This window comes from Mercenaria mercenaria, chromosome 1 (assembly GCF_021730395.1).
Source record: "Mercenaria mercenaria strain notata chromosome 1, MADL_Memer_1, whole genome shotgun sequence".
NCBI classification, from domain to species: domain Eukaryota; kingdom Metazoa; phylum Mollusca; class Bivalvia; order Venerida; family Veneridae; genus Mercenaria; species Mercenaria mercenaria.
The window spans coordinates 66,780,925-66,808,394 of record NC_069361.1 but is presented as its reverse complement, the minus strand read 5'-3'; the positions used below and the strand labels follow the sequence as shown (position 1 = coordinate 66,808,394).

Here is a 27,470-nt window from a genome sequence, read left to right as displayed (position 1 = left end):
GTGATCCAAGCAACTGAAACGCATAATACTTACTTTGCGGCATTGATTTCGCTATTTACATTTAAAAGCAATTTTTCCATTATATTGTGGTGGACGGATAGCTCAGTGGTTTGCACGCTGGCCTTCCAATCTTGAGGTCGGGGGTTCGATCCCCGGCAGCTACTCGGGAATTTTCAGAAACGCTTTTCAGTGTTTCCCACCCAACTAGAGGTGTACTGGTCAGGAACCCAGGCAATCCTTGCGTGTATCAGTGCTATACACTGGGCACGTTAAAGAACCAGGCTGTCTATTCGCAACGAGCTAGGCTAAGTTAGCCGGACAAGCCTGTATCTGATTTCCGATCTCTCTGTCGTGGGGGCTTTATCTCACTCTGTCCCTCTGGTCAGATCGCTCTGTGTCTGTACTAGTAGAGGATGAATTATGCGCCCTGTGTGGCTGCATTTGAACTATGTAAAGCGCCTTTGAACGTGAAATTGATCATGAAAAGGGCGCTGTATAAATCTGGTATAATAATAATAATAATAATAATAATGTAAATTCCTTTTTTTTTTGCTTTTAGCCGCAATGTTTCGATTATGATGCACATGTATCTGATATGATATGTTGATTTTTTTACACAGTAAACATATATCTGATAATTCTTTTGAAGATTACTAAAATTTCTTCATTGGCGTGTCTGAATGTTGAAAGGATCATGAAAGGATATCAAATTATATTTATCTGTCATCCACTTTTTGCAATAGTGGTAAAACTTATTTTGACATAAACCAGTATGGTATCATCTATTTTTGAGCACGGTGAACATTTACAGTGAAATTAAAGTGCGCGACTACAATAGAAATTATTGTATGAATGACAATTGTGTAATATTTACAAAGCTGCAGGATTAGGAGTACCAAAATCTGCATAAGGTAAATATAAAACATTTATTTTGACCGTATCCCATAGTTTCAGATTTGCATATGAAACCGAATGTTTTATCACTCGCTGAACTAACTTATAAATAACATTAAAAAGTGGAACATTTTTTAAAATTGAACGACTGTCTTATATATTTTTTAAACATGACCTCGTAAGTAGGAGTCCGAAATAGATGCAATACTTTGCGCAATGATTTGTAACAGTTTTTATTGAGGGGAGGAGATTGAGGCATGTGGTATTTAAGATCAAACAAATTAATCAAGCAACAACCCTGTATTTACTTCCGAAATTTACAAATCTACAATAATACAGTTTACTAATATATGCGCAAACACCGGCCTCGCCTGATTTTTGCTTCTTTCGATCTTATATCCCCCATTTTTAGGCTTTGATTGCAAATGTTACTTAGCGCAATCAGCAGTGAGTGTTCCACGCTACGCACCCGGGAGTGACCTCTACAGGTTGGTATTTTCGGATGATGCTGAGCCTGGGGAATATTGAAAACACTAATTTGAAATGCGCACTTTGAACAACTGTAGTTCGATACTGACATATCTCACATACGCCACACAGTTGTGACGTCGTAGATATATGCTATAGTTCGTTCCATAGATTTTATGACACATCTATTCGAATAATACTTACCAAACCGAGATCAAATTTTTGAAGAACGGCTGGTAATTCATTCAGCAAAGGCAAACAAAACTTGGATACCAAAAATAGTGGTCTTACAAAAAAGCCACCGAGGCAGCTGAGGCAGAAAAAATCGACCGAGGCAGAGGAGGCAGAAAAAAAATAGAAATGACCGAGGCAAGTGCCTCGGTTGCCTCAGTAGTCGCTACGGCCATGATTAATTTTTGCATATAAATTGTAATTTCTTGCAAGCGACGAAAATCGGGATCGATCCCTCTACGGCAACATGCGATATACCGAATGAGATATATACTATCGAATTAAAAAAGATGTACTTCCGGCATGTGCACTAAGCGTCTGACTTCGGATTTTTTTGAAAGAATACGCCTTTTCCTTGTGCCGAATAAGTGTCCATATAACTTGTCCGAACCACAACGTCTTGTACATCATTACAAATATGGGCAGTGTTGTTTTTATTCCAAATCTACCTTTAAATTGATAGGGAATCGATCCTGCGCGAAGCGACGAAAATCGGGATCGATCCCTCTGCGATAATGTACCCTTCGGCCCGTGCCGTCATTAGACAGTTCTTTTCAAATGTTTAGTTTAATCAGTTTATTCATATATTATTGTATATATATACATATTCTATTCACATACGTACAACAAGCATACATAAATACATCAATGTAAATAAACATTTTGTTTTTATCTTTTTTAGAAAACCAGGCTTCACTAATACGTTTACTTTACACAGTTAATCTTTCAGAATTTGCGAGGGTCGTGTGTTCGAATCCCACACTCGGAAAGTTTTTTTCCCAATTTTGTGACGATTTTTCCTTTTGAAACTGAACAGGATTTAATTGCAAACAATACTATCTAGAGTTTCGATCACGAAAATGAATATATAGTAAAACATTTCAAAGGTAGGAGAATGAAAACTGAAGCAACAGCTGAATTTACCGCAATACAAAGTATATTAGTACTCTTTCAAAACAAAGTACATGTAGAAACGGAATGCTCGTGTAAAAATCATTCTGATCAAGGAAGAGTAATTTTAAAAAAGAAATCAGTCATAGGTATTTTAAATTCATGTGGTATTGTTGTTTTAATCAAAACTTTTATATCGGACGTATTTTTATGATTATGATATATTTGTCACGGGCAAATGTCTTATTTTGTGTTGGTCAGTTAAACAACGAACAATGTCGTTATGTATTTGAAAGCTTTATATTTAATAAAATCCTTCACAACAACAGCAATAAATTTTCTCTGTTTTCAAGTTTCAATTAACGATTTGTACATGTATGATAAGTTATGAAGATATCGGAATTCATACAATGCATTACAATTTGTATTTTCTGACACCTTGGGAACTCATCTGTATATTACTGTTATTGTTTCTAAAAGTTTTAAAATAGTGTTCTTCAGGTTGCAGATTCTGGGAACAATTTTCCTACAGGAAGTATCTACCCGTTATGTGAACATCTAACTTCATTAAGTTCATTGTCTTGCATTGATTCCCATGTGTTTAGTTGATGTCTCAAGTTTTCAACATTTTGACAAATGATACTAAACCCGTGCAGTCGCAGCATTATCGTTTTATCAAAACCGTCGTAAACTACAATTATTTCGGACATGTACATCACACTCTATAGCCTATGCTTTGCTGAAACATTTTTGTATCATGAATTTCTTTACCTGAACAAAACACCGCGGATAAAGAGCATGAAATTCCCATGTATAAGTGCATGAGAGTTACTCACGAGTTAGCTATGATCTAGGCTTAAGAATTTTCACGTGTTTAAACAGTTTTTAACAACGTACTGCAGTCAGATCCTTGAGACATTTTCTTTGATGTATAGTAGATAAAATCAATCAGATAATGTACTATGTCATGATTTATGTGGTCTAGATATTTGACAAATACTTACAGTAATAAACGTGTTGTGGGGAATAAAAATTTTGTTCACTTAACGCTGTCTTTTTTAAAGTCTGTCTACATGTTCGTTTAATAGTTTGCTTGGAAGCAGCGGTCAAGCCTAGCAGTTTGCTAGTAGTAAATTAATACGTCAGAATTACTGACACCACCCTTTACTTTGAAAGGGAACATGGTCAGCTTTTAACGAGAATTTTCAAGAATTCTCTCCCTTAATTAATTATTGACTGTGATAGGCTGAACACCACTAAATCCAGCTGTTCTTTATTTCATATAAAATCCACTCACTTCATAACGGGATTTCGACATTTTTTAGCATATCAGATTTTCAGAGACTTATATTCCCATTAAGAACTAGATCGCTACTTTAGAGAAACAAAAAGAAAAGGGGGTGTTAACTTTTATATAAGAAAACTACAGTTCGTTAAATACAACCCGCCGAATTTACTACTTTTCGCTTCTTTCAATTTCTCTTTTCGTGACATTAAATTCTTACGCCGCCATTTTTATCTAGCATGCGATAGGAACATGCCGATTTCAACAGAATGCAAAATGATACATACTGAAACGTGGTAGGGTAAACGTAAGCACCATCCCCAGCTTTTATTATATTTGACTGGCTTATCGTAGTAGGTTGTCCCCCCTTGAAAATTATCCGATAATCAATATTGGTTTCCCTGCTGATATTACTTTGAGCAATAGATTATATAGGACATTTATTTACAATGATTTATTTCAAATATGTGTTTTGGTTTGTGAATATTTTACCAGATATGACAGTATACATCAATTTCTTCTCTTCAGTCTGATGTAGAAATACTTATTCTAACTTAACATCTTCTTGCTTCCAATTGTGTTTAAAAAGTATCACCAACACTTATATTGAACATATAGAGAAAATCACTAAATTATTCAATTTCTTTTACTTTAGAGGCAAATAAATTATATTTTCCAAAGCATGACAATTTATTATCACATATATAGATATTCGTGACTATATAAACAATACAATAGTATAATTATAATGGTAATAGGGTAAAGGCTTCTTGTTTCTATTTAACTTCAAAGAAATCAAGTTAGGCGCTCCTTGAATGCTGGTGAGTGGGGGAGAGAATGTGTACATTTATTTAAACAAGAGCTCGTCGAACACGAAATGCCCCCCTTGATGCATTCAGTAATTGCACAAGGAACAGAAATTATATGCTCATTGTAAACAAAAGTTCTACCATTCTGGTTTAATCTGACCTTCACCTTTAACCTATTAACCTAACAAGAGATTACAGAGTGATCTTGGCGCCATCCACTGAGCCATTTTTGAATGTCCCAAATTTCAAGACTAGCTCAAGTTCAAAATCAATGTCAAATTTCATTTCGGTACAAAACAATGTGTATGTGGTCCAAATTTGAAAGCTGTGGCTTGAGCAATGTGAAAGCAGGTCACTAGATCAATTTCAAGGTCAAAGTTCATTTCGGTAGACAGAACTATGCATGTGGTTCAAATTTGAAGGCTGTAGCTTGAGAAATGTGAAAGTAGGTAATGGGTAAAAATCAATGTCAAATTTCAATTCAGAACACAAAAATATGCATGCGGTCCAAATCTGAAGCCTGTAGCTTCAGAAATGTGAAAGTAGGTCACTATGTCGATCTCATGATCAAAGTTCATTTCGGTACACAAAACTATGCATGTGGTTCAGATTTGAAGGCTGTAGCTTGAGAAATGTGAAAGTAGGTCACTAGGTCAAAATCAAGGTCAAATTTTATTTCGGAAATCAAAACTATGCAAGTGGTCCAAATTTGAAGCCTGTACCTTCAGAAATGTGAAAGTAGGTCACTAGGTCAATCTCAAGATCAAAGTTCATTTCAGTACACTTTCAATTCATGATCAGAACACAAAAATATGCTTGCGGTCCAAATTTGAAGCCTGTAGCTTCAGAAATGTGAAAGTAAGTCAGTATGTCAATCTCAAGATCAAAGTTCATCACGGTACACAAAACTATGCATGTGGTTCAAATATGAAGGCTGTAGCTTGAGAAATGTTAAAGTAAGTCACTAGGTCAAAATCAAGGTCAAATTTCATTTCGGAACACAAAACTATGCAAGTGGTCCAAATTTGAAGCCTGTACCTTCAGAAATGTGAAAGTAGGTCACTAGGTCAATCTCAAGATCAAAGTTCATTTCAGTACACAAAACTACGCTTGTGGTTCAAATTTGAAGGCTGTAGCTTGAGAAATGTGAAAGTAGGTCACTGGGTCAAAATCAAGGTCAAATTTTAATTTGGAACAAAAAAACTGCATGTGGTCAAAATTTGAAGCCTGTACCTTCAAAACTGTGAAAGTAGGTCACTAGGTCAATAACAAGGTCAAAGTTTGTTTCGGTACACAAACCTATGCATGTGGTCCAAATTTGAAGGCTGTAGCTACAGAAATGTGAAAGTAGGTCACCAGGTCAAGATCAAGGTCAACTCATGTCAAGGTTCATCTTGCCACTCAAAACTATACATGTGGTCCAAATTTGAATGATGTAAGTTATGGACATGAAGGTTCTAAGTTTTTCCCTATTTAAGTCTATATGAATCATATGACCCCTGGGGCGGGGCCATATTTGACCCTAGATGGATAATTTGAACAAACTTGGTAGAGAACCACTAAATGATGCTACATTACAAAATATCAAAACCATAGTCTTTTTGTGGTTTGGACAAGAAGATTTTCAAAGTTTTTCCCTATATAAGTCTATGTAAACAATGTGACCCCCAGGGCGGAGCCATATTTGACCCTAGGGGACTAATTTGAACAATCTTAGAAGATCAGAAACCGTTTTAACTGTTCCTGGCCTATGTGACATTGACCTTTGACCTAATTACCTCAAGATCAATAGGGGTCATCTGCTGGTTATGGCCAACCTAACTGTCAATTTTCCTGACACTAGGCCCAAGCGTTCTAGAGTTATTGCCTGGAAACCATTTTACTATTCCTGGTCACTGTGACCTTGACCTTTGACATACTCACCTCAAAATCAATAGGGGTCATCTGCTGGTCATGACCAACCTCCCTGTCAACTGTCATGACCCTAGGCCTAAGCGTTCTTGAGTTATCATCCGGAAACCGTTTTACTGTTCAGGGTCACTGTGACCTTGACCTTTAACATACTGACCTCAAAATCAAGAGGAGTCATCTGCTGGTCATTACCAACCTCTCTATTAACTTTCATGATCCTAGGCCAAAGTATTCTTGAGTTATGATCCGGAAACCGTTTTACTATTCAGTGTCACTGTGACCTTGATCTTTGACATACAGATCTCAAAATAAAAAGGGGTCATCTGCTGGTGATGACCAACTTCCCTATCACCTTTCATGATCCTAGGCCCAAGCGTTCTTGAGTTATCATCCGGAAACGGGTTGGCCTACATTCCGACCGACCGACCGACCGACATCTGCAAAACAATATACCCCTCCTTCTTCGAAGGGGGGCATAACAAAAGACACAGCATGGTTTCCACGCTCTGCAAAAAAGGTTGAAATTAACAGACGCGCAATATCATGTCTATTTTAGAAATGAAACCCAAGCTTGAAAACAAAACAACAAAAAATATTTATAATAGCATCCATTTCTCGAGTTTGCACGGTACGATTATCTCTTTAGTACGACCTACATTTCTTGTCACGGTTTGTTCGTGGAAAGCATGCAAATTAGCCACCTTTACAGCTGAAAACTTTAGTTCACACGGATAAATTTGATTTTATGTACAAACACAATGTCATGTCTAAATGGCATATTTGATTTATGTATAATATAATCTCAATGATACACCTACACCAGTGCCGATAAGAAAAATCATCAACTTGATTCATAATTAATAGATTCCCTTTTTCCTTTATTTCTATGGAAAACCTAGGATCAAGGCCAGTTAATAAAACATGTGTGCGTGTTCTACCAACATGTATGTTTTCTAAGTTTGTTAAATTGCTCGGTTTTTCATCTTTTTCTTTTCATTATTTTTATTTTTATTATTATTATTATTTTTTTTTTTATTTGTTTTTTTTTTGCCATTGCCTGCAAAATACAGTATTGTTTAGTTTATTACTTTATTCTATCATGTTTTAAAGAGTAAACTTCTAGGCATGAAAGTTAAACAAAACTACCGTTATATGGACAAGAACATTCAAACAAAATCGGAATACATGTATCTCCACACAAGTTTCGTTTTTCTCGCGGAAAAACTATTATTCATGTTTTTGTGGGAAAGCTCGTTTATGAAATCAGTGTTTAGCGACATTCAAAGTTTCAAAAGAAAAGAAAAGCAATGATTTAATGTTTTCAATTTCTGTTAAATGACAACGCAAATTTCGCAATATCATAATCTAGCATAATAGTTTTTTTTTACAGAAATGTTTTTGTATCTTTACAAGAATAATATTTCTATATGAATCTATAAACAACATGATTCATAAAAACTGGCTACATGTTTAGTAGCTTTCTATGGAGTAACATGTGACCTTAATTTCCATGTACATGTTTAACCCAAAGCAAAATTTTACAAAGAATTCTTGACTTTGAGTCATAAATAACACAACTTTAGCCAATGTAAGGGAGACAATCTAATTTAAAGCGAATTGTTTTAAAGGCTGATCACTACCAAATAGAATGTAAGCCTCCGCAGGTCTATCACAAGTAGTCCAAATATAAATAGTACTAATCTTTTTTCCTTTCCTAGTGCATTTTCTTGGCAGCAACGTGCTTACGTTTACCCTACCACGTTTCAGTATGTATCACTTTGCATTCTATTGAAATCGGCATGTTCCTATCGCATGCTAGATAAAAATGGCGGCGTAAGAATTTAATGTCACGAAAAGAGAAATTGAAAGAAGCGAAATGTAGTAAATTCGGCGGGTTGTATTTAACGAACTGTAGTTTTCTTATATAAAAGTTAACACCACTTTTCTTTTTGTTTTTCTAAAGTAGCGATCTAGTTCTTAATGGGAATATAAGTCTCTGAAAATCTGATATGCTAGAAAATGTCGAAAACCCGTTATGAAGTGAGTGGATTTTATATGAAATAAAGAACAGCTGGATTTAGTGGTGTTCAGCCTATAAAGGGGCAATACATGTTATTTTCTGAAACCTCTCGAAAATGAATGGAAATGCCATTAATCTATTCTTTATGATGTAAAACGGTAACAAATGGCTGAAAACGCTTAAATTTCTTGTGTTTTTGGACTTTAGTTCGAATTTTCGACCAGGTGGCACTATTTTGGTTCGTTTTAGGACCTAGTAAATGTCTTTTCTCGCATTTTAGCACTTCAGTTGTCTAAATGATATTGAAATTAGCACGTTTCTAAAAGAAAATGACAAAAATCGTATCGATTAAATGGATGTTAAATGTAAATTCCACGAATAAGGTAAAATAAATTGTAATATTGCTTGCACAGGGCTAAATTATGCATATTTTTGGGGATGGGGGTGACCTGTAATGAATTGTCATTTCTCTACATTTTCTCAAAATTTTGCACCAAAACTAAGCAGAATTATTGTAAAATAGGTGTACCTTGAGAACGAATGCAAATGCATTGAAAAATCAAACAAAAATGTTCTCTTATAGGCTGATCACTACCAAATAGAATGTAAGCCTCCGCAGGTCTAGTCACAAGTAGTCCAAATATAAATAGTACTAATCTTTTTTCCTTTCCTAGTGCATTTTCTCGACAGCAACCATGGTCAGCTTTTAACGAGAATTTTCAAAAATTCTCTCCTTTAATTATTGACTGTGTTAAAGCAATTCGCTTCATATTAGATTGCCTCCCTTACATTGGCTAAAGTCGTGTCATTCATGACTCAAAGTCAAGAATTCTTTGTAAAATTTTGCTTTGGGTTATACATGTACATGGAAATTAAGGTCACATGTTACTCCATAGAAAGCTACTAAACATGTAGCCAGTTTTTATAAATCATGTTGTTTATAGATTCATATAGAAATATTATTCTTGTAAAGATATAAAGCATTTCTGTAAAAAAAAACCTGTTATGTTAGATCATGATATTGCGAAATTTGCGTTGTCATTTTACAGAAATTGAAAACATTAAATCATTGCTTTCCTTTTCTTTTGAAACTTTGAATGTCGCTAAACATTGAAATCCAAGACTGATTTCATAAACAAGCTTTTCCACAAAAACATATATAATAGTTTTTCCGCGTGAAAAACGAAACTTGTGTGGAGATACATGTATTCCGATTTTGTTTGAATGTTCTTGTCCATATAACGGTACGTTTGTTTACCTTTCATGCCTAGAAGTTTACTCTTTAAAACATGATAGAATAAAGTAATAAACTGAACAATACTGTATTTTGCAGGCAACGGCAAACCCTCCCCCCCCCCCCAATAATGATGAAAATAAAAAAAATGAAAAGAAAAAGATAAAAAAACGAGCAATTTAACAAACATAGAAAACATACATGTTGGTAGAACACGCACACATGTTTTATTAACTGGCCTTGATCCTAGGTTTTCCATAGAAATCAAGGAAAGAAAGAATCTATTAATTATGAATCAAGTTTATGATTTTTCTTATCAGCATTGGTGTAGGTGTATCACTGAGATCAGAACTCATCTTTTTTTAAAAAAAATAGCTCTGATTCACCCTGTCTACTTATCTATCATGTCTAAGTTACTTAATTAGTCTTCTATAACCAATGATATACCTAAATCAAATATGCCATTTAAACATGACATTGTGTTTGTACATACTATCATAAAATCAAATTTATTCGCGTAAACTAAAGTTTTTAGCTGTAAAGGTGGCTGATTTGCATGCTTTCCACGAACAAACCGTGACAAAAAATGTAGGTCGTACTAAAGAGATAATCCTACCGTGCAAACTCAAGGAAAGCTTGCTATTATAAATATTTTTTGTTGTTTTGTTTTCAAGCTTGGGTTTTATTTCTAAAATGGACATGATATTGCGCGTCTGTTAATTTCAACCTTTCTTTGCAGAGCGTGGAAACCATGCTGTGTCTTTTGTTTAAAAAATACACATTCTCTCCCCCACTCACCAGCATTCAAGGAGCGCCTAACTTGCAAATTACACTATTTCATAAGAAAACTATCCTTTGACATAGTTTCTCTTCTGTCGTCGGATATTATTTAAATATTCCAAAATTTTAGCTTTCAATTGGAAAAACTTAATTTATGTTGATTTGTATTGTTCTCATAAACAGTTTGGTGAAAAATCAACGCTCTGTTCTATTCTGTTCTGTCCATTTTTTTTTTACTTTGAGATAATTATAAACGTTATTATTTCAAAAGACTATATTGAATCGTACGTCAGTTGTTGGTATATGCAGTTCCGTTAATCGTTAAAGTTACATCCGAACTATAAGAAATCCACAAGTTTTTTTATTTCTTGATTTCTTTGAAGTAAAATGGAAGCAAGAAGCCTTTACCCTATTACCATTATAATTATACTATTGTATTGTTTATAAAGTCACGAATATCTATATACGTGATAATAAATTGTCATGCTTTGGAAAATATAATTTATTTGCCTCTAAAGTAAAAGAAATTGAATAATTTAGTGGTTTTCTCTATATGTTCAATATAAGTGATGGTGATACTTTTTAAACACAACTGGAAGCAAGAAGATGTTAAGTTAGAATAAATATTTTACATCAGATTGAAGAGAAGAAATTGATGTATACTGTCATATCTGGTAAAATATTCACAAACCAAAACACATATTTGAATAAATCATTGGAAATAAATGTCCTATATAATTTGTTGCTCAAAGTAATATCAGCAGGGAAACCAATATTGATTATCGGATAATTTTCAAGGGGGACAACCTACTACGATAAGCCAGTCAAATATAATAAAAGCTGGGGATGAATAAAAGCACAAATGCTGAATGAATTTGAAAACCAACAAAATTTTTACTTATCTTTCTAAACTAACATTTTACAAAAAGATGTAAATATACATATTAGAAAAATGCCAAAAATATTGATAAAGATGACAAATCTGCATAATGAATAAAAAGATTGAAGTTTCAAGTTCTGCCTAAAAGTAAATAGTATTCACTTTAAATGTATTTTTGTGACTCTGTTCTTGTATGACTCTGTGTAAAATTAACAGCAATGTAAATTAATTTCCAGTATTTATAAGTGAAATATTTCAAGATGAAAATCTAAAATAATTGCTGTTAAAACAATAGAATTTAAGTTACTTAATTAAAGAAAATTACTTACTAATTTAGAGAAAAGTTACAATGAATTTAGTAAAACTCTTAGGTTGAAAAATAGCCAAAAATAAATACAAAATTAATTAATTATTAATTACTAAACCCTAAGAGAGTTTTTAAGATGTTGTCATTCCAAAAATTCCTTACAGAGTGAAGAAATAGCTCTGAAATTCTACTGAAGTAAACTCTTCCAGTCAACCAAGAAGGATGTAAAGTACATTCTGATTGGTCAGCATCTTTCTGATAAGCCTGTAAGCAATAATAAAGTATCAAATGAATATACTGAACTGTGTGAATGTGATGAATGCTCTGCAGTCTTTAATAGACTAGCTGAATGCCTTTGATAGACTAGCTGAAGGTCTATGCTTTCAAAACTTAAAAAACCATACTATTTGTAAATACAAACATTTATGATAAAATATTAGACTGTTAGATGATATTATGCAATACTGAAACTATACTACACACTCTGGTAAAATTCTAACTGTGTGTGAGATGTGTATGACTAAAACCTACCTACCGGGGAATAAATTTCTATCGCTCAGAATAGGCTCAAATTTCGAAAGATGACTAATTTCAAGGTTACAAGATTAACGTGGTATTGTTAGATTGAACTGGGAATCCCCTGGTTCGTGGCGTATCCTCGGTACGTTAATGTGTATTCATACAAAATTAGCCAGTTGGCAATGTTTACAACCCCCCCCCCCCCCCCCCTCACACACACACACACAACCGCACACATACTTTTGTGATTAGAATAATCTTCTTATTTAAATGTATGCAAATATATAAGCTTATGCTATCTCACATGACAATAGTATTACATGTCTAAATGCAGCTTTGTTACATCTATTCAAAATAAAATGTGCAATGTATGTTTCAAACAGTTCTTTCTAATTAGATTCCAGAGTAATACCTTTCAGCTAGATAATCATCAATAGGTTGATAACAGTGTTTCTGATTTCTTTTTCGAATATTTTCGAAATATTAAAGTAACATTTACGAACCATCCCCAGCTTTTATTATATTTGACTGGCTTATCGTAGTAGGTTGTCCCCCTTGAAAATTATCCGATAATCAATAATGGTTTCCCTGCTGATATTACTTTGAGCAATAAATTATATAGGACATTTATTTCCAATGATTTATTTCAAATATGTGTTTTGGTTTGTGAATATTTTACCAGATATGACAGTATACATCAATTTCTTCTCTTCAATCTGATGTAAAAATATTTATTCTAACTTAACATCTTCTTGCTTCCAGTTGTGTTTAAAAAGTATCACCATCACTTATATTGAACATATAGAGAAAACCACTAAATTATTCAATTTCTTTTACTTTAGAGGCAAATAAATTATATTTTCCAAAGCATGACAATTTATTATCACGTATATAGATATTCGTGACTTTATAAACAATACAATAGTATAATTATAATGGTAATAGGGTAAAGGCTTTTTGCTTCCATTTAACTTCAAAGAAATCAAGAAATAAAAAACTTGTGGATTTCTTAAAGTTCATAGTAAAAAAAATGGACAGAACAGAATAGAACAGAGCTTTGATTTTTCACCAAACTGTTTATGAGAACAATACAAATCAACATAAATTACAGTTTTTCCAATTGAAAGCTAAAATTTGGAATATTTAAATAATATTCGACGACAGAAGAGAAACTATGTCAAAGGATAGTTTTCTTATCAAATAGTGTAATTTGCAAGTTAGGCGCTCCTTGAATGCTGGTGAGTGGGGAAGAGAATGTGTACATTTATTTAAACAAAAGACACAGTATGGTATCCACGCTCTACAAAGAAAGGTTGAAATTAACAGACGCGCAATATCATGTCCATTTTAGAAATGAAACCCAAGCTTGAAAACAAAACAACAACAAATATTTATAATAGCAAGCTTTCCTTGAGTTTGCACGGTAGGATTATCTCTTTAGTACGACCTACATTTTTTGTCACGGTTTGTTCGTGGAAAGCATGCAAATCAGCCACCTTTACAGCTGAAAACTTTAGTTTACGCGGATAAATTTGATTTTATGATAGTATGTACAAACACAATGTCATGTTTAAATGGCATATTTGATTTAGGTATATCATTGATTATAGAAGACTAATTAAGTAACTTAGACACGATAGATAAGTAGACAGGGTGAATCAGAGCTAATTAAAAAAAAAGAAGAAGATGAGTTCTGATCTCAATGATACACCTACACCAATGCTGATAAGAAAAATCATAAACTTGATTCATAATTAATAGATTCTTTCTTTCCTTGATTTCTATGGAAAACCTAGGATCAAGGCCAGTTAATAAAACGTGTGCGTGTATGTTTTCTAAGTTTGTTAAACTGCTCGGTTTTTAGCTCACCTGTCACAAAGTGACAAGGTGAGCTTTTGTGATCGCGCCGTGTCCGTCGTCCGTCGTCCGTCCGTGCGTGCGTGCGTCCGTGCGTGCGTCCGTCCGTAAACTTTTGCTTGTGACCACTCTAGAGGTCACATTTTTCATGGGATCTTTATGAAAATTGGTCAGAATGTTCATCTTGATGATATCTAGGTCAAGTTCGAAACTGGGTCACGTGCCTTTAAAAACTAGGTCAGTAGGTCTAAAAATAGAAAAACCTTGTGACCTCTCTAGAGGCCATATATTTCACAAGATCTTCATGAAAATTGGTCAGAATGTTCATCTTAATGATATCTAGGTCAAGTTTGAAACTGGGTCACGTGCCATCAAAAACTAGGTCAGTAGGTCTAAAAATAGAAAAACCTTGTGACCTCTCTAGAGGCCATATATTTCAGAAGATCTTCATGAAAATTGGTCAGAACGTTCATCTTGATGATATCTAGGTCAAGTTCGAAACTGGGTTATGTGCGGTCAAAAACTAGGTCAGTAGGTTTAAAAATAGAAAAACCTTGTGACCTCTCTAGAGGCCATATATTTCATGCGATCTTCATGAAAATTGGTCAGAATGTTCACCTTGATAATATCTAGGTCAAGTTCGAAAGTGGGTCACGTTCCATCAAAAACTAGGTCAGTAGGTCAAATAATAGAAAAACCTTGTGACCTCTCTAAAGGCCACAATTTTCATGGGATCTGTATGAAAGTTGGTCTGAATGTTCATCTTGATGATATCTAGGCCAAGTTCGAAAGTGGGTTACGTGCGGTCAAAAACTAGGTCAGTAGGTCTAAAAATAGAAAAACCTTGTGACCTCTCTAGAGGCCATATATTTCAGAAGATCTTCATGAAAATTGGTCAGAATGTTCATCTTGATGATATCTAGGTCAAGTTCGAAAGTGGGTCACGTGCCTTCAAAAACTAGGTCAGTAGGTCAAATAATAGAAAAACCTTGTGACCTCTCTAGAGGCCATATTTTTCATGGGATCTGTATGAAAGTTGGTCTGAATGTTCATCTTGATGATATCTAGGTCAATTTCGAAAGTGGGTCACGTGCCGTCAAAAACTAGGTCAGTAGGTCAAATAATAGAAAAACCTTGTGACCTCTCTAAAGGCCATATTTTTCATTGGATCTGTATGAAAGTTGGTCTGAATGTTCATCTTGATGATATCTAGATCAAGTTTGAAACAGGGTCATGTGCGGTCAAAAACTAGGTCAGTAGGTCTAAAAATAGAAAAACCTTGTGACCTCTCTAGAGGCCATACTGATGAATGGATCTCCATAAAAATTGGTCAGAATGTTCATCTTGATGATATCTAGGTCAAGTTTGAAACTGGGTCACGTGCCTTAAAAAACTTGGTCAGTAGGTCAAATAATAAAAAAACCTTGTGACCTCTCTAGAGGCCATACTTTTCATGGGATCTGTATGAAAGTTGGTCTGAATGTTCATCTTGATGATATCTAGGTCAAGTTTGAAACTGGGTCAACTGCGATCAAAAACTAGGTCAGTAGGTCTAAAATTATTAAAATCTTTTGACCTCTCTAGAGGCCATATTTTTCAATGGATCTTCATGAAAATTGATCTGAATGTTTACCTTGATGATATCTAGGTCAGTTTTGAAACTGGGTCACGTGCGGTCAAAACTATGCCAGTAGGTATAAAAATACAAAAACCTTGTGACCTCTCTAGAGGCCATATTTTTCATGAGATCTTCATGAAAATTAGTGAGAATGTTCACCTTGATGATATCTAGGTAAAATTCAAAACAGGGTCACGTTTGAAACTGGGTCACGTGCCTTAAAAAACTAGGTCAATAGGTCAAATAATAGAAAAACCTTGTGACCTCTCTAGAGACCATATTTTTCAATGGATCTTCTTGCAAATTGGTCAGAATTCTTATCTTGATAATATCTAGGTCAAGTTCAAAACTGGGTCACATGAGCTCAAAAACTAGGTCACTATGTCAAATAATAGAAAAAAAGACGTCATACTCAAAACTGGGTCATGTGGGAAGAGGTGAGCGATTCAGGACCATCATGGTCCTCTTGTTTATCTTTTTCTTTTCATTTTTTTTTTATTTTATTATTATTGTTTTTGGTGGGGTTTTTTTTGCCATTGCCTGCAAAATACAGTATTGTTTAGTTTATTACTTTATTCTATCATGTTTTAAAGAGTAAACTTCTAGGCATGAAAGTTAAACAAAAGTACCGTTATATGGACAAGAACATTCAAACAAAATCGGAATACATGTATCTCCACACAAGTTTCGTTTTTCTCGCGGAAAAAAACTGTTATACATGTTTTTGTGGGAAGGCTCGTTTATGAAATCATTCTTGGATTTTAAGGTTTAGCGACATTCAAAGTTTCAAAAGAAAAGAAAAGCAATGATTTAATGTTTTCAATTTCTGTTAAATGACAACGCAAATTTCGCAATATCATAATCTAACATAATAGTTTTTTTTTACAGAAATGTTTTATATCTTTACAAGAATAATATTTCTATATGAATCTATAAACAACATGATTTATAAAAACTGGCTACATGTTTAGTAGCTTTCTATGGGATAACATGTGACCTTAATTTCCATGTACATGTATAACCCAAAGCAAAATTTTACAAAGAATTCTTGACTTTGAGTCATGAATGACACGACTTTGGCCAATGTAAGGCAGACAATCTAATGTGAAGCGAATTGCTTTAACAGTCAATAATTAAGGGAGAGAATTCTTGAAGCTGACCATGATTCGCACTTTTTGACAAGTATACTAATATATTTTCTTGTCCCATTACATAATATTATAGATAACTTGTTATTACATTTTTAGTGAATTACTGAATTATGAAAGTGAAATATATTTGGTATTTTCACAGTGAAAAAAAAATCACTGATAAAAAATATTATAAATGGGTAAATTTAGTCAAAAATGAAGTTAAAAGAAAATTTGATGTTTTGCATGAAAGATCACATTTAAATATCTTTCACTCATGAACACCATATCTTACATTTTTGCTCGTAGCTATGCCACGCGTGAAAATTTGCATCTGAGGAATTAACAGGCTGATCCGGACCACATACTTCGAATAAAAGTACATAATGACCATATATTTTGGCTGATTCAGACCACACACTTTTATTTAACAGTCAATAATGACCATAAATTTTGGATGATTCAGCAATTTCAGAAAATAATGTTGATTATAGCTTACTACTGTTTGCAGATCCAATTGCCCTTTCGTCTTTTCTTAAATCGATAAACTTGTACCTTTACAGCGATGCTGGAGCTATTTTTGGATCTCGTCTATACAGGTAACTCCAGTAAAAATTACTGAATGAACTTGTTTACATAGACTGCGTTTAACTGGGTTGTAACAGATGTACTAGAACTAATCTTCATTTAAAATTTAAATGAATCTTGCCACAATGCAAACTACATTTAGGTAGCGTGGGTATGAAAAAAGACACCCTCTTGTACATTACAGGAGTTTTTCTGCCTAAATTTCAGTACCTTTTGCTGCATACTTTCAAATAATGCACCCCGTGTTTATTTTTTTAACAATAATTATAAAACGTTACTGACTCGAGTTGTTGGATTCGCTCATCGTTTATTGAAGGGCATAAATTCGATTCCCGGAACCGACTATGCTTCCTTAATTGAAAAAAAGTCGGAATATGTGAGTCTTAGTCTAACTAATCTGACGCGATCCTATGAAACAGTTACGAGTAGTTTTCTCCACTCGAAAGAAATTGTCATTGCCAGATTTGGGTTTAAATGCTGATATTGTTGCGAATATAAGATAAATTCAAATAAAACTTACATATATCAAAAGGTAGTCCAAATAATTTTACTCAAGAGTTGAATATCGTTATATTTTTGACTGGTTGATAACAACTATCTATTTACGTCCGATACATTTCCATACACAGGTTTATTTTTAGGTTACACGCCACGTCTATGTCATCGACATTTTTTTATTACTCCATGTACTTTACTATTCGCATTATGGTTAACAATTTCGTTTTTACTGTATGTTTTTAAATTGATGGCATTTTCTTCTTATTAAAGCTTTTTCTATTCTGTCTTTGCCTTTTCTAGCCGAAAGTCAAATTTTATTTTTCGCATTGATTTCAATTTATTTACTTATAAGACATAATAGCTATTTGCGATCGCGCTGTATAAAATTTTACCTGTAAATTTTTGAAAAATCGGCCGTTTTTATGTAATTTTGATTGTATCTTAATGAAAATGCCCTAATATTCTAGCTACATCTATCTTTTATCGACGTTGAAAGTTTGAAGCAAATCTGTTGGATATTAAAGCTCCACACGCGTTTCCTGTGTACGGGACACCTAAATTTCGCGGTATTATTCTTATCTAAAATTTACCTGGTTACCTGTTTTCGGTTGCCTGTCGTCGTCTGCTTGTTTATTGTACGTTTTCACTACTGGATTTTCCTATGGTGACTTCTTTCTTATATCCATTACTCTGCTCTGTATGTTGTTTATGCCACCGTAGGTCCCTAACATCTATTTACAGATGCATGCCTAAGTTTACTGTAAATGATATTTTCTTCCTATGTTTACTATTAGATTTCTTATAGTTGTTTTATTACCTTTGTTTCTGTTCTATGTAAAACATGTTAAAGTTGTTTCAAATTTTGGTTAAAACTGTTAAAACTAGCTAAAATATGATAAAATTTTATAAAATCAGAATCGGCGTGTGCAAGCGATAAAACCAATAATAGGTACTGTGATTTATCCTCAATTATTTTGGTCCTTTTAGAGTGACCTTCACAAATATATAACAAACTAAACGTCGAATTATTTTGACTTATGTGAGTCTATAACTGGTTCTTTCCATGAACGAAGACAAGGCTTATCAACTGCCTGTATGTTGATAACTGATATAGTGTTTAAACGACTTCAAATAAATAGTAGATAAATTCACATAGTTTTACACGTAAACCAGTTTTACACGTAAACTCCACCAAAAAATAAAATAAAAAATAAAATAAATCAGTTTTTATGGATATAACAATTACATTTTCTACAAGTGTTGCGGAGCTTGAAGGTTCAATGATCAATGACGATACCTTTCTATAAAACCATGTATAGGCCTACTTTTGCATGGTTAGAAATTTCGTCGATAATAATTGTCATAACAAACAAAAAACGCTGTTTTCATTTGAACGTAGTTGAAATATTCTATATTCTACTTTTGAAACAATATATATCTATTTCCTCCTTATTCATTGCACTCTACAATGTATGCAAGTACGGCGATACTTCAAAGATAGAGTCAGAGCGCGGGCTTTGTGTGACGTCAAGATAAAGAAAAAAGTTTCACCACAAAGTGAATGAATGAGGCGGGGTTAACCTGTCAACATTGCTCCAAAAATAGCTTCAGCTTCATCTTTTTTTGTGACGTAAAAGAGTAACTCTATCGATTTCAAAAAGGAGGAAAGGGCAATTTGATCTGCAAACAGTAGTATATGTAATAGTTATAGTATGTGTGAGAGTGTGTTACCAGGATATATCAGAGCTAGGGGTACATCGAGGGTATTTTTCTCTGCACATATTGTCGAGGCCGGTAGGCCGAGACAGATATGTGAAGAGAAAAATAACGAGATGTACCCCTAGCTCTGATATATCCTGGTAACACACGAGCACTACATATTATAACTGTTTTATCGCATAGTTTATCATTAAAATTTATATATTATTTTCATTTAAATTTGTTTATTATTATTTTTACTATTTTGATTCCCTTTCTGCGCCTCGCTGACTGAAACACTAAAACTTCTGTTTTAGAAAATGTGTTCCCCAGATAAAAGTACCCAACAAATTTCAGCATTGGTTTTGAATCTTTGCATTTCATTGGCCAGACATATTGTAAAACTTGTTGTTTTGTTTGTAAAAAAAATCAAAGAAAAAGAAACATTTGAGAAATCTCAGAATTTCATATATTTCATGTATTTCTGAATTTGGCAATAACTATCAAGTTTTTGAAATATTCTAGTTTATTTATTCTTTTACTTTATAATGTAGGTGTTTGTGACAATTCTTTTCTTTGAAAGGAAAAAATTATACTCCCTTGATAGGACCTCAATAGAGAAAAAGTGTTCCGATATATATCGGAACAGTTTTACTGTGCTGATATATATCGGAACACTTTTTTTCTTATGAAACTCCATAGAGATTTCCGTGTTGATATATATCGCAACAGTTTTGTAAGATATCAGCACAGTTTTGTAGTAATAATGTGTGTTACTATGTATAACATGCTGCAAAGATCAAAGGAAAATTGCCGCACTATGCGATAAAGAGGTTTAACTTGAAGTAAAGACATAAAATATACACCGTACAAGCAGGTAAGAAGTTTTGACAAACTAAAATGCATCTAAATAAGGACTTTGCATCAGACATTAAACTTAATACTCATAAATTTTATTTTTACTCATGACATTAGTGTCAGGAAAACTTAAACAATTTGGGCCGAATAAGCCAAATAAATTTGGTCCGAATCAGCCATGGTCCGAGTCAGCCTGTATTCGCATCTGGCATTCACTCGTGAAAAATATTTCAATCTTACACTGAAACAAACAAATAGCCTCTAGAGTCTATATAGTTTTTTTTTTCTAAAATAGTTTCTAAATAATTTGACAAGATAAAATATATTTTACATGACATGCAATATTACAAACTTTTTGGCCCATGTCGTTCTGGGACGATCTGTGTATGAAAAGAATTGGAACCACTGCCTTACCCTTGCATGATCGTAAGAGGCGACTATAATAGGGTCTTAACACTTGGTTTTGCAGTAACTCTGTGATTCCAGCAGGTATGCAAATTTTTATTCCATACCTCATGTTTTTATTTCGATGTAAATGAGATGTGGAACTAAAATTTGTAGTCCTGTTTGGCGCCATATAACCTATACTGTGTTGGTGCGCCGTAAAACCCAAATAAATAAATAAATAAATATACAAGCTTTTGTTAACTTTATATTTTCATACAATACAGCTTGCATAATCTTCAATTAATTTATTGCAATTTATGTTTTTATTAGATTCTACCAACAATAAAACTGTAATGTTAACGTAATTAAAATTGGAATTACGGTAAACACACTTGCAATCCAATAAAATTCTTATTTAAAGGACTTTCTAAATTGTATGATCTCCATTTTTTTCCTGGTAGCAGCAGTGCCACTTTGTCCATGAAAGTTCATCAAAAGCAACAGACACATTTAGGTTTCCAAAGTCGTTGAAGTTTTTAGGGTGTGACAAATGGAAGCTTTGTTACTTACAAACAAAAATGTTTTGACAAGTCTAACATTTTAAGCTTTCCATTGATAATAAGAACCATAACCCCCCACCCCACCCCCACACATTCACAACCACCACCACCTTTTTAATAGTGGGGTCACAATACTATGACGGTCATATATTTTGAATTTTGGCATTTTTATAAGCTTTATTTAGATTTTAAAAGGCATTGTTTTAAAAATAATATTAAACATTAATTTACAGTTTCAGACTTTTTCATCAATTTAAATTCAAGAAATGGTGGGAAAATGGCTGACAAATACCACCGCCTTGTAAGTTTCCTGATAAATATATGTCCAGAACCTCTCAGAGAACTGTTCTTACAAAATGCCAAGTCCGATACAAAACCTGGTGTACCATACACATCACTGGATGCTTACCTTGCATCTAGAAAACAAGACATATTATCATTGAAGAGCAGACGTAAACTGAGAGATGACCAGTATGATCTTTTATACCCGAATTCTGGACCAGCAGATGAGTCACAGTGGGATATTACCTTGTTAGCTGTTTTAATTCTTGAACTATTTCGCACAAACATTCAAAACCAAATCCAGTTTCACATAAGAGATATCCGAGATGTGAGAAACAGTCTGCAACATGAATCATCGACTTCAAGCATTAGTGACACAAAATTTCAGCAGAACTGGGATCGCTTAGAAATAGCAACTTTAGCTTTGGCTAAAGTTGTAAATGGAACTAATTATGAGAATGTTATGAAAGGAAAGATTGAAACAGCCAATGTCTCAAACATGCCAGACCTTGCTAACACACTGACAATATGGTTTATGGAAATGAAAACACAAATGATGGCTGAAATGAAAGGAAAAATGGAAGAAATTTTGAAAGATACTAAAGAAACCAAAAGAAAGTCCAACGAGAGTGTGAACATTCTACAAAATGCTCATATGGTTAAACCAGGACCATCAGGTAATATTGTAAATTATCTCATGATTTATCAAAATAGAGGTTATTGAAAAGCTAAGATAAGATAGGATTTTTGAAACCGTATCATTTTTAAAAAATGCCAGATAATGTGGTGCCCCTTACAGTAAAGCTTTCCTAACTTTTACATTATTTTACATTTTAGTATGTAAACAGTATTACTATAATACCTTTCTTAAAAAATATAAAAGAATTTTGAAATGTTTTGATGGTAAATATTTTTAATTTTAATCATGTTATTCAGAGTGTACGCTAGAGTCTCTGTAAATGAGATGGGCAGAATTTTTTTCCAATAACAGACTTTCTTCAAACTTTGGATATCTAAGTACAATCAACTAAGAAACAAAGATATGCAATAAAAGTCATAGGTCACCAATAATGAAAATGAGTTATCTGGCCTTGACCACTTTGCCAATCTGGCATACAGAACTCTTGCTCATGCCTTTAAAGGTGGTCAATCACATTTAATCAACATTTAATGACATTTTTTACTTTTTGTATATTCTGGTAGAGAATTATTTAAGGAACAAAAAGACCGATTACATAGAGTTAGATTCCTATTTGAAATGAATATTTTATTATTTTTATAAAATTTTGTAATTACTCCCCTTTAATATGAAAGTATATAAAAAGCTGGGTATTTCTTTTTATTTCGATACAATGTCTAGTTTTACATTTGCATTTGATAGACATATCAACTATTGAACAATCTGAACCAAAATGCAAGTTTTAAAGCTGTGTGTAGCTTCTGAATTCATTTATTTCCAATCTATCTTGGTTGCGCAACCAAGATAGGCAAAGGGAGGTAATAATAATTTTTCAAACTTGCGTTTCTAATGAATTCCATCTAAATACATAATTTGTAATGCAAATATTTTACAAATATATTACAATATGTCTAATATTTATACATTTCCTTAGGCAAAGTATGTTTATCAAATTTATACTTATGATAAAATAACTCTATCTTGGTTGGGCAACCAGGATAGGAAAATGAAATTTTAAAAATACCTCCAGCGAAAATCTAATTTGTATTAAGTGTTAAGTGAACATAAATGAGTGTAAATGATCAGATGCTAAAGTTTCGAACAAATCCGTTACATGGCCAAAATCTGATTATCCACCTTTAAGCTCATCTAAATCCGGTTTTTGAATATTTCTAATAAAAATGAAAAGTGTGCAATATTTGTTTTCAGGGAAACCAAATAAAAGAATGAAAATAGTGGATAAGGCATTAAAGAAGATGCAAGGTATGTTTTTTTTTTCAAAATGCATTTATTTGTTAATCAGAAAAAGTCAAATGTAAAAGTAAAAACATGTATGTTGCAACATTGCTGAGTAAGCTTATTACCATTGCAATTCATAAATCTCAGCTGTTGTTTTGAATAATGTACAACTACTTTAAGGTAGACAAATCTAAGAGTACACTGACTCTAGTTTCAAAATAGTTTCCCATAGATCGTTCAAGCTTGTTTTGGTTTTTAGACATGGGATCATGGAGTCCATTCAACATATGTGTATAGAGTTCCGTTTTAGCCATTGCTAGAGGGTGTGAGAGGTGCTTCATATTTCATAACCTCTCATGAAAGACTCTGTTAAGTAGAGTCTGCTATTATTCATCTTCGTTGCATTGTTTGCTTCCAAATGATCTTTTAACAGATTTTATTACAAATGATCGCTTTCTATTCCTAGTTATTCAAAATAGCGAAATCAAATGTTTTGAGGTTTACTGTCACACTGACACTAAGAATTATCTGATAAGGAACTAGCTGCTTTGGGTATCATTTGATGAAATATCTAGGTCCTGTAAACCTAGGTTTTAAATGTGTTCCAATTTATGACTGGAGAAGGGTGCACACCAGTATCAAACACTATGATTGCTCAAGGTCAGTACGTGGTATTTGACCCCGTATTGATTATCCTATTAGTTTGTAAAAGGTTACCACCCCTAATCAATTAGTGTTATTTTGTTATACAGATAAGTCACTGGTAAAAATGGCTAGGTCTGCAAAATAAATCTTTTCGATAAGTTAAATACAGTATTTTGTTTGTATACTATAGTAACTTCAGTTAGATTCCATAGATATGATACTTATGGTTGAAGAAATTCTTCTCTCACGCAGTTTGAAAGAAAATGATATGTTTGAACTAGCTCAGTCCGCCACCATCTCTTCAGTGGGTTAATTGTTAGATACAATATTATTGAAAATGTAAGTAAAATCCAAATTTAAGTTGAGGAATTAATAAACCAAAATCCGAATCTATAAAAGCATATCCAAATGAGCAAAACGTGACAAATTGCAGAAAATTTGTGCATGGATATTTTGTTTTAAAATATTCAAAAGCAGGGCTTTAATAATTGTTTTTTGTTGAAGATTATTTTGAAAGAACACTGAATACGGAAATTCCAGAAGATTTCAATGCTCCAGTTGAGACAGACAGGATTAAACAAAAGTTACAAGACAATCACCTTGTGATTGTAGCTGGTCAGAACAACAGTCTGTATGTAGCAGCTGCCCTCACAGCCGTCAAAGACATGGGATATAATGAGAAACGTTGTGTGGAGATGCAGAATTTTTCCGACTGGAATCATGTAGACCCAGAAGACGTTGAATTTGTTCTTTGTTGCAATCCATTTGGCAGAGAGGCGTATGATGCAGAGAAAGCAAAAGGTATGGCAGACATATTTAGTAGTATTCAACATACAGTGAAAGAGGACAGGGATGACAAGAATCTTGCTGTTCTAATGACATCAGATATTGGAGTGTTAAATGAATGTAAAAAGAGATATTATCATGACATTCTGGAGGAAGTGGTCACAGTGTATCACTCTACAAGTGAAACTCAACCAGCTGATCTTACAGTGGGTAAGTTCAAAATATGACATGCACACTTAATTTTTACAGAGTTAAACAAATTACAAAGTGAAAAGTTACCAGTCTTTTTCAAAAATATATATAGGCTACAGTCAATCAAAATTATTGTTAATGATATTATTATGATACATACGAAAAATTATGGAAAACGTTGAATGATATCTATTTAGTGACGTATATGATTGCAGATTTCTATTTTAGGTGTTATGACTATTCATTCTCACAATCTTCTTTTTCAGCCAGATGTAACAAAAACGTTGTTCCTTCAACTTCAACGATTTCACAGAATCTGGCAGGTAAAATTATATTCTGACAATTCAGTTAGGAATATTATATATTTATCCACAATTCTGTTAAGCTACTGCATTTGACAGAAATTATATTCAATGAACAAAGTATATCTTTGATGACTAACCAACTTTCAGTGAAACATGACTACCAGACCTGTCCAAAACCAAATTTGACATAAACGTATCTTCGTTTAATGATAAATAGATAAGGAAACCAGTAAAATTTCCTAAAAATTAAATTTAAACTTTCCTGATTGCACAGCATCTTAAATATATATACTTAACAAATGAAAATATTTTACTTTTTGATAAATCAAGGGTCATAACTCTACCAATAATTATCTGTGCCTCTGATCTTGGTGTCAGATGAATTTTTATGCCCCCCTTCGAAGAAGGTGGGGTATATTGTTTTGCAGATGTCGGTCGGTCGGAATGTAGACCGATCCATTTACGGATGATAACTCAAGAACGCTCTGGCCTAGGATCATGAAAATTGATAGGGAGGTTGGTCATCACCAGCAGATGACCCCTATTGATTTTGAGGTCTGTATGTCAAAGGTCAAGGTCTCAGTGACCCTGAATAGTAAAACAGTTTCCGGATGATAACTCAAGAACACTTGGGCCTAGGATCATGAAAATTGATAGGGAGGTTGGTCATGACCAGCAGATGACCCCTATTGATTTTGAGGTCAGTATGTTAAAGGTCAAGGTCACAGTGATCCTGAACAGTTAAACGGTTTCCGGATGATAACTCAAGAACGCATAGGCCTAGGGTCACGAAAGTTGATAGGGAGGTTGGTCATGACCAGCAGATGACCCCTATTGATTTTGAGGTCAGTATGTCAAAGGTCAAGGTCACAGTAACCAGGAACAGTACAAGAGCTGTCACAGGAGACAGCGCGCTCGACTATTTCGATGCTGGATAGTGAAACTGGGCACATCTGAGGAAACTAGAGCTGTCACTGGAGTGTTTAATGACTCCAATTGTTGATGAAGATATTGCACAATAGCCTGAGTCCAAGTCAAAAATATCAACTTAAAGTAATAAGAGAGGTAAAGATAAAATGTATCAGAACACTATATAAGTATATCCTAAGCAAAAAGGAGCATAATTCATTAAATATTGCCTATATTGGTGACAGAGTTATGCACCTTGTGTCATATGGTGTGGGTGATGATGCTGAAGAACTATTTTAAGTTTGAATCAAATCCATTCAGTAATAACAGAGACAGAGTGAAAGTGCATCAAAACTTTAACCTAAAATTCTAAGTAAAGGGGGGAATAATTAATGAAAATTGGTGCCAGAGTTATGCACCTTGCGTCATATGGTGTGGGTGATGATGCTGAAGAACTATTTTAAGTTTGAATCAAATCCATTCAGTAATAACAGAGATTCATTCTGACCAAATTTCATGATGACCAATTGAAAAATACAGCCTCTATCACATACACAAGGTTTTTCTTTGATTTGACCTAGTGACCTAGTTTTTGATCCCAGACTACCCATATTGGAACGTGACCTAGATTTCATCAAGGCAACCACTCAGACAAAATGTCATGAAGATCATTTGAATTTTTTTTGCCTTTATCGCATACACAAGGTTTTTCTTTGATTTCACATAGTGACCTAGTTTTTGACCCGAGATGACCCATTTTCGAACTCCCCCTAGAATTCATCAAGGTTATCATTCTCACCAATATTCATGAAGATCAATTGAAAAATACAGCCTCTATCGCATAAATAAGGTTTTTCATTGATTTGACCTAGTGACCCAGTTTTTGACCCGAGATGACCCATTTTCGAACTCGGCCTAGATTTCATCAAGGTTATCATTCTCACCAATATTCATGAAGTTCAATTGAAAAATACAGCCTCTATCGCATACACAAGGTTTTTCACTGATTT

General features: G+C 33.6%; 1 protein-coding gene across 1 annotated transcript in view; it reads left to right on the top strand.

Moving 5' to 3' along the window:
- The first annotated feature begins 684 nt into the window (after positions 1 to 684).
- LOC128559023 (uncharacterized) overlaps positions 685 to 27,470 on the top strand; it is a 45,218-nt gene continuing 18,432 nt past the window's right edge. The window contains exons 1-5 of the mRNA XM_053549873.1: positions 685 to 911; positions 21,657 to 22,382; positions 23,594 to 23,647; positions 24,773 to 25,264; positions 25,513 to 25,569. Of these exons, the coding sequence (XP_053405848.1) occupies positions 21,701 to 22,382; positions 23,594 to 23,647; positions 24,773 to 25,264; positions 25,513 to 25,569 (1,285 nt within the window). The 5' untranslated portion in view covers positions 685 to 911; positions 21,657 to 21,700. The remainder of the gene's footprint in view (positions 912 to 21,656; positions 22,383 to 23,593; positions 23,648 to 24,772; positions 25,265 to 25,512; positions 25,570 to 27,470) is intronic.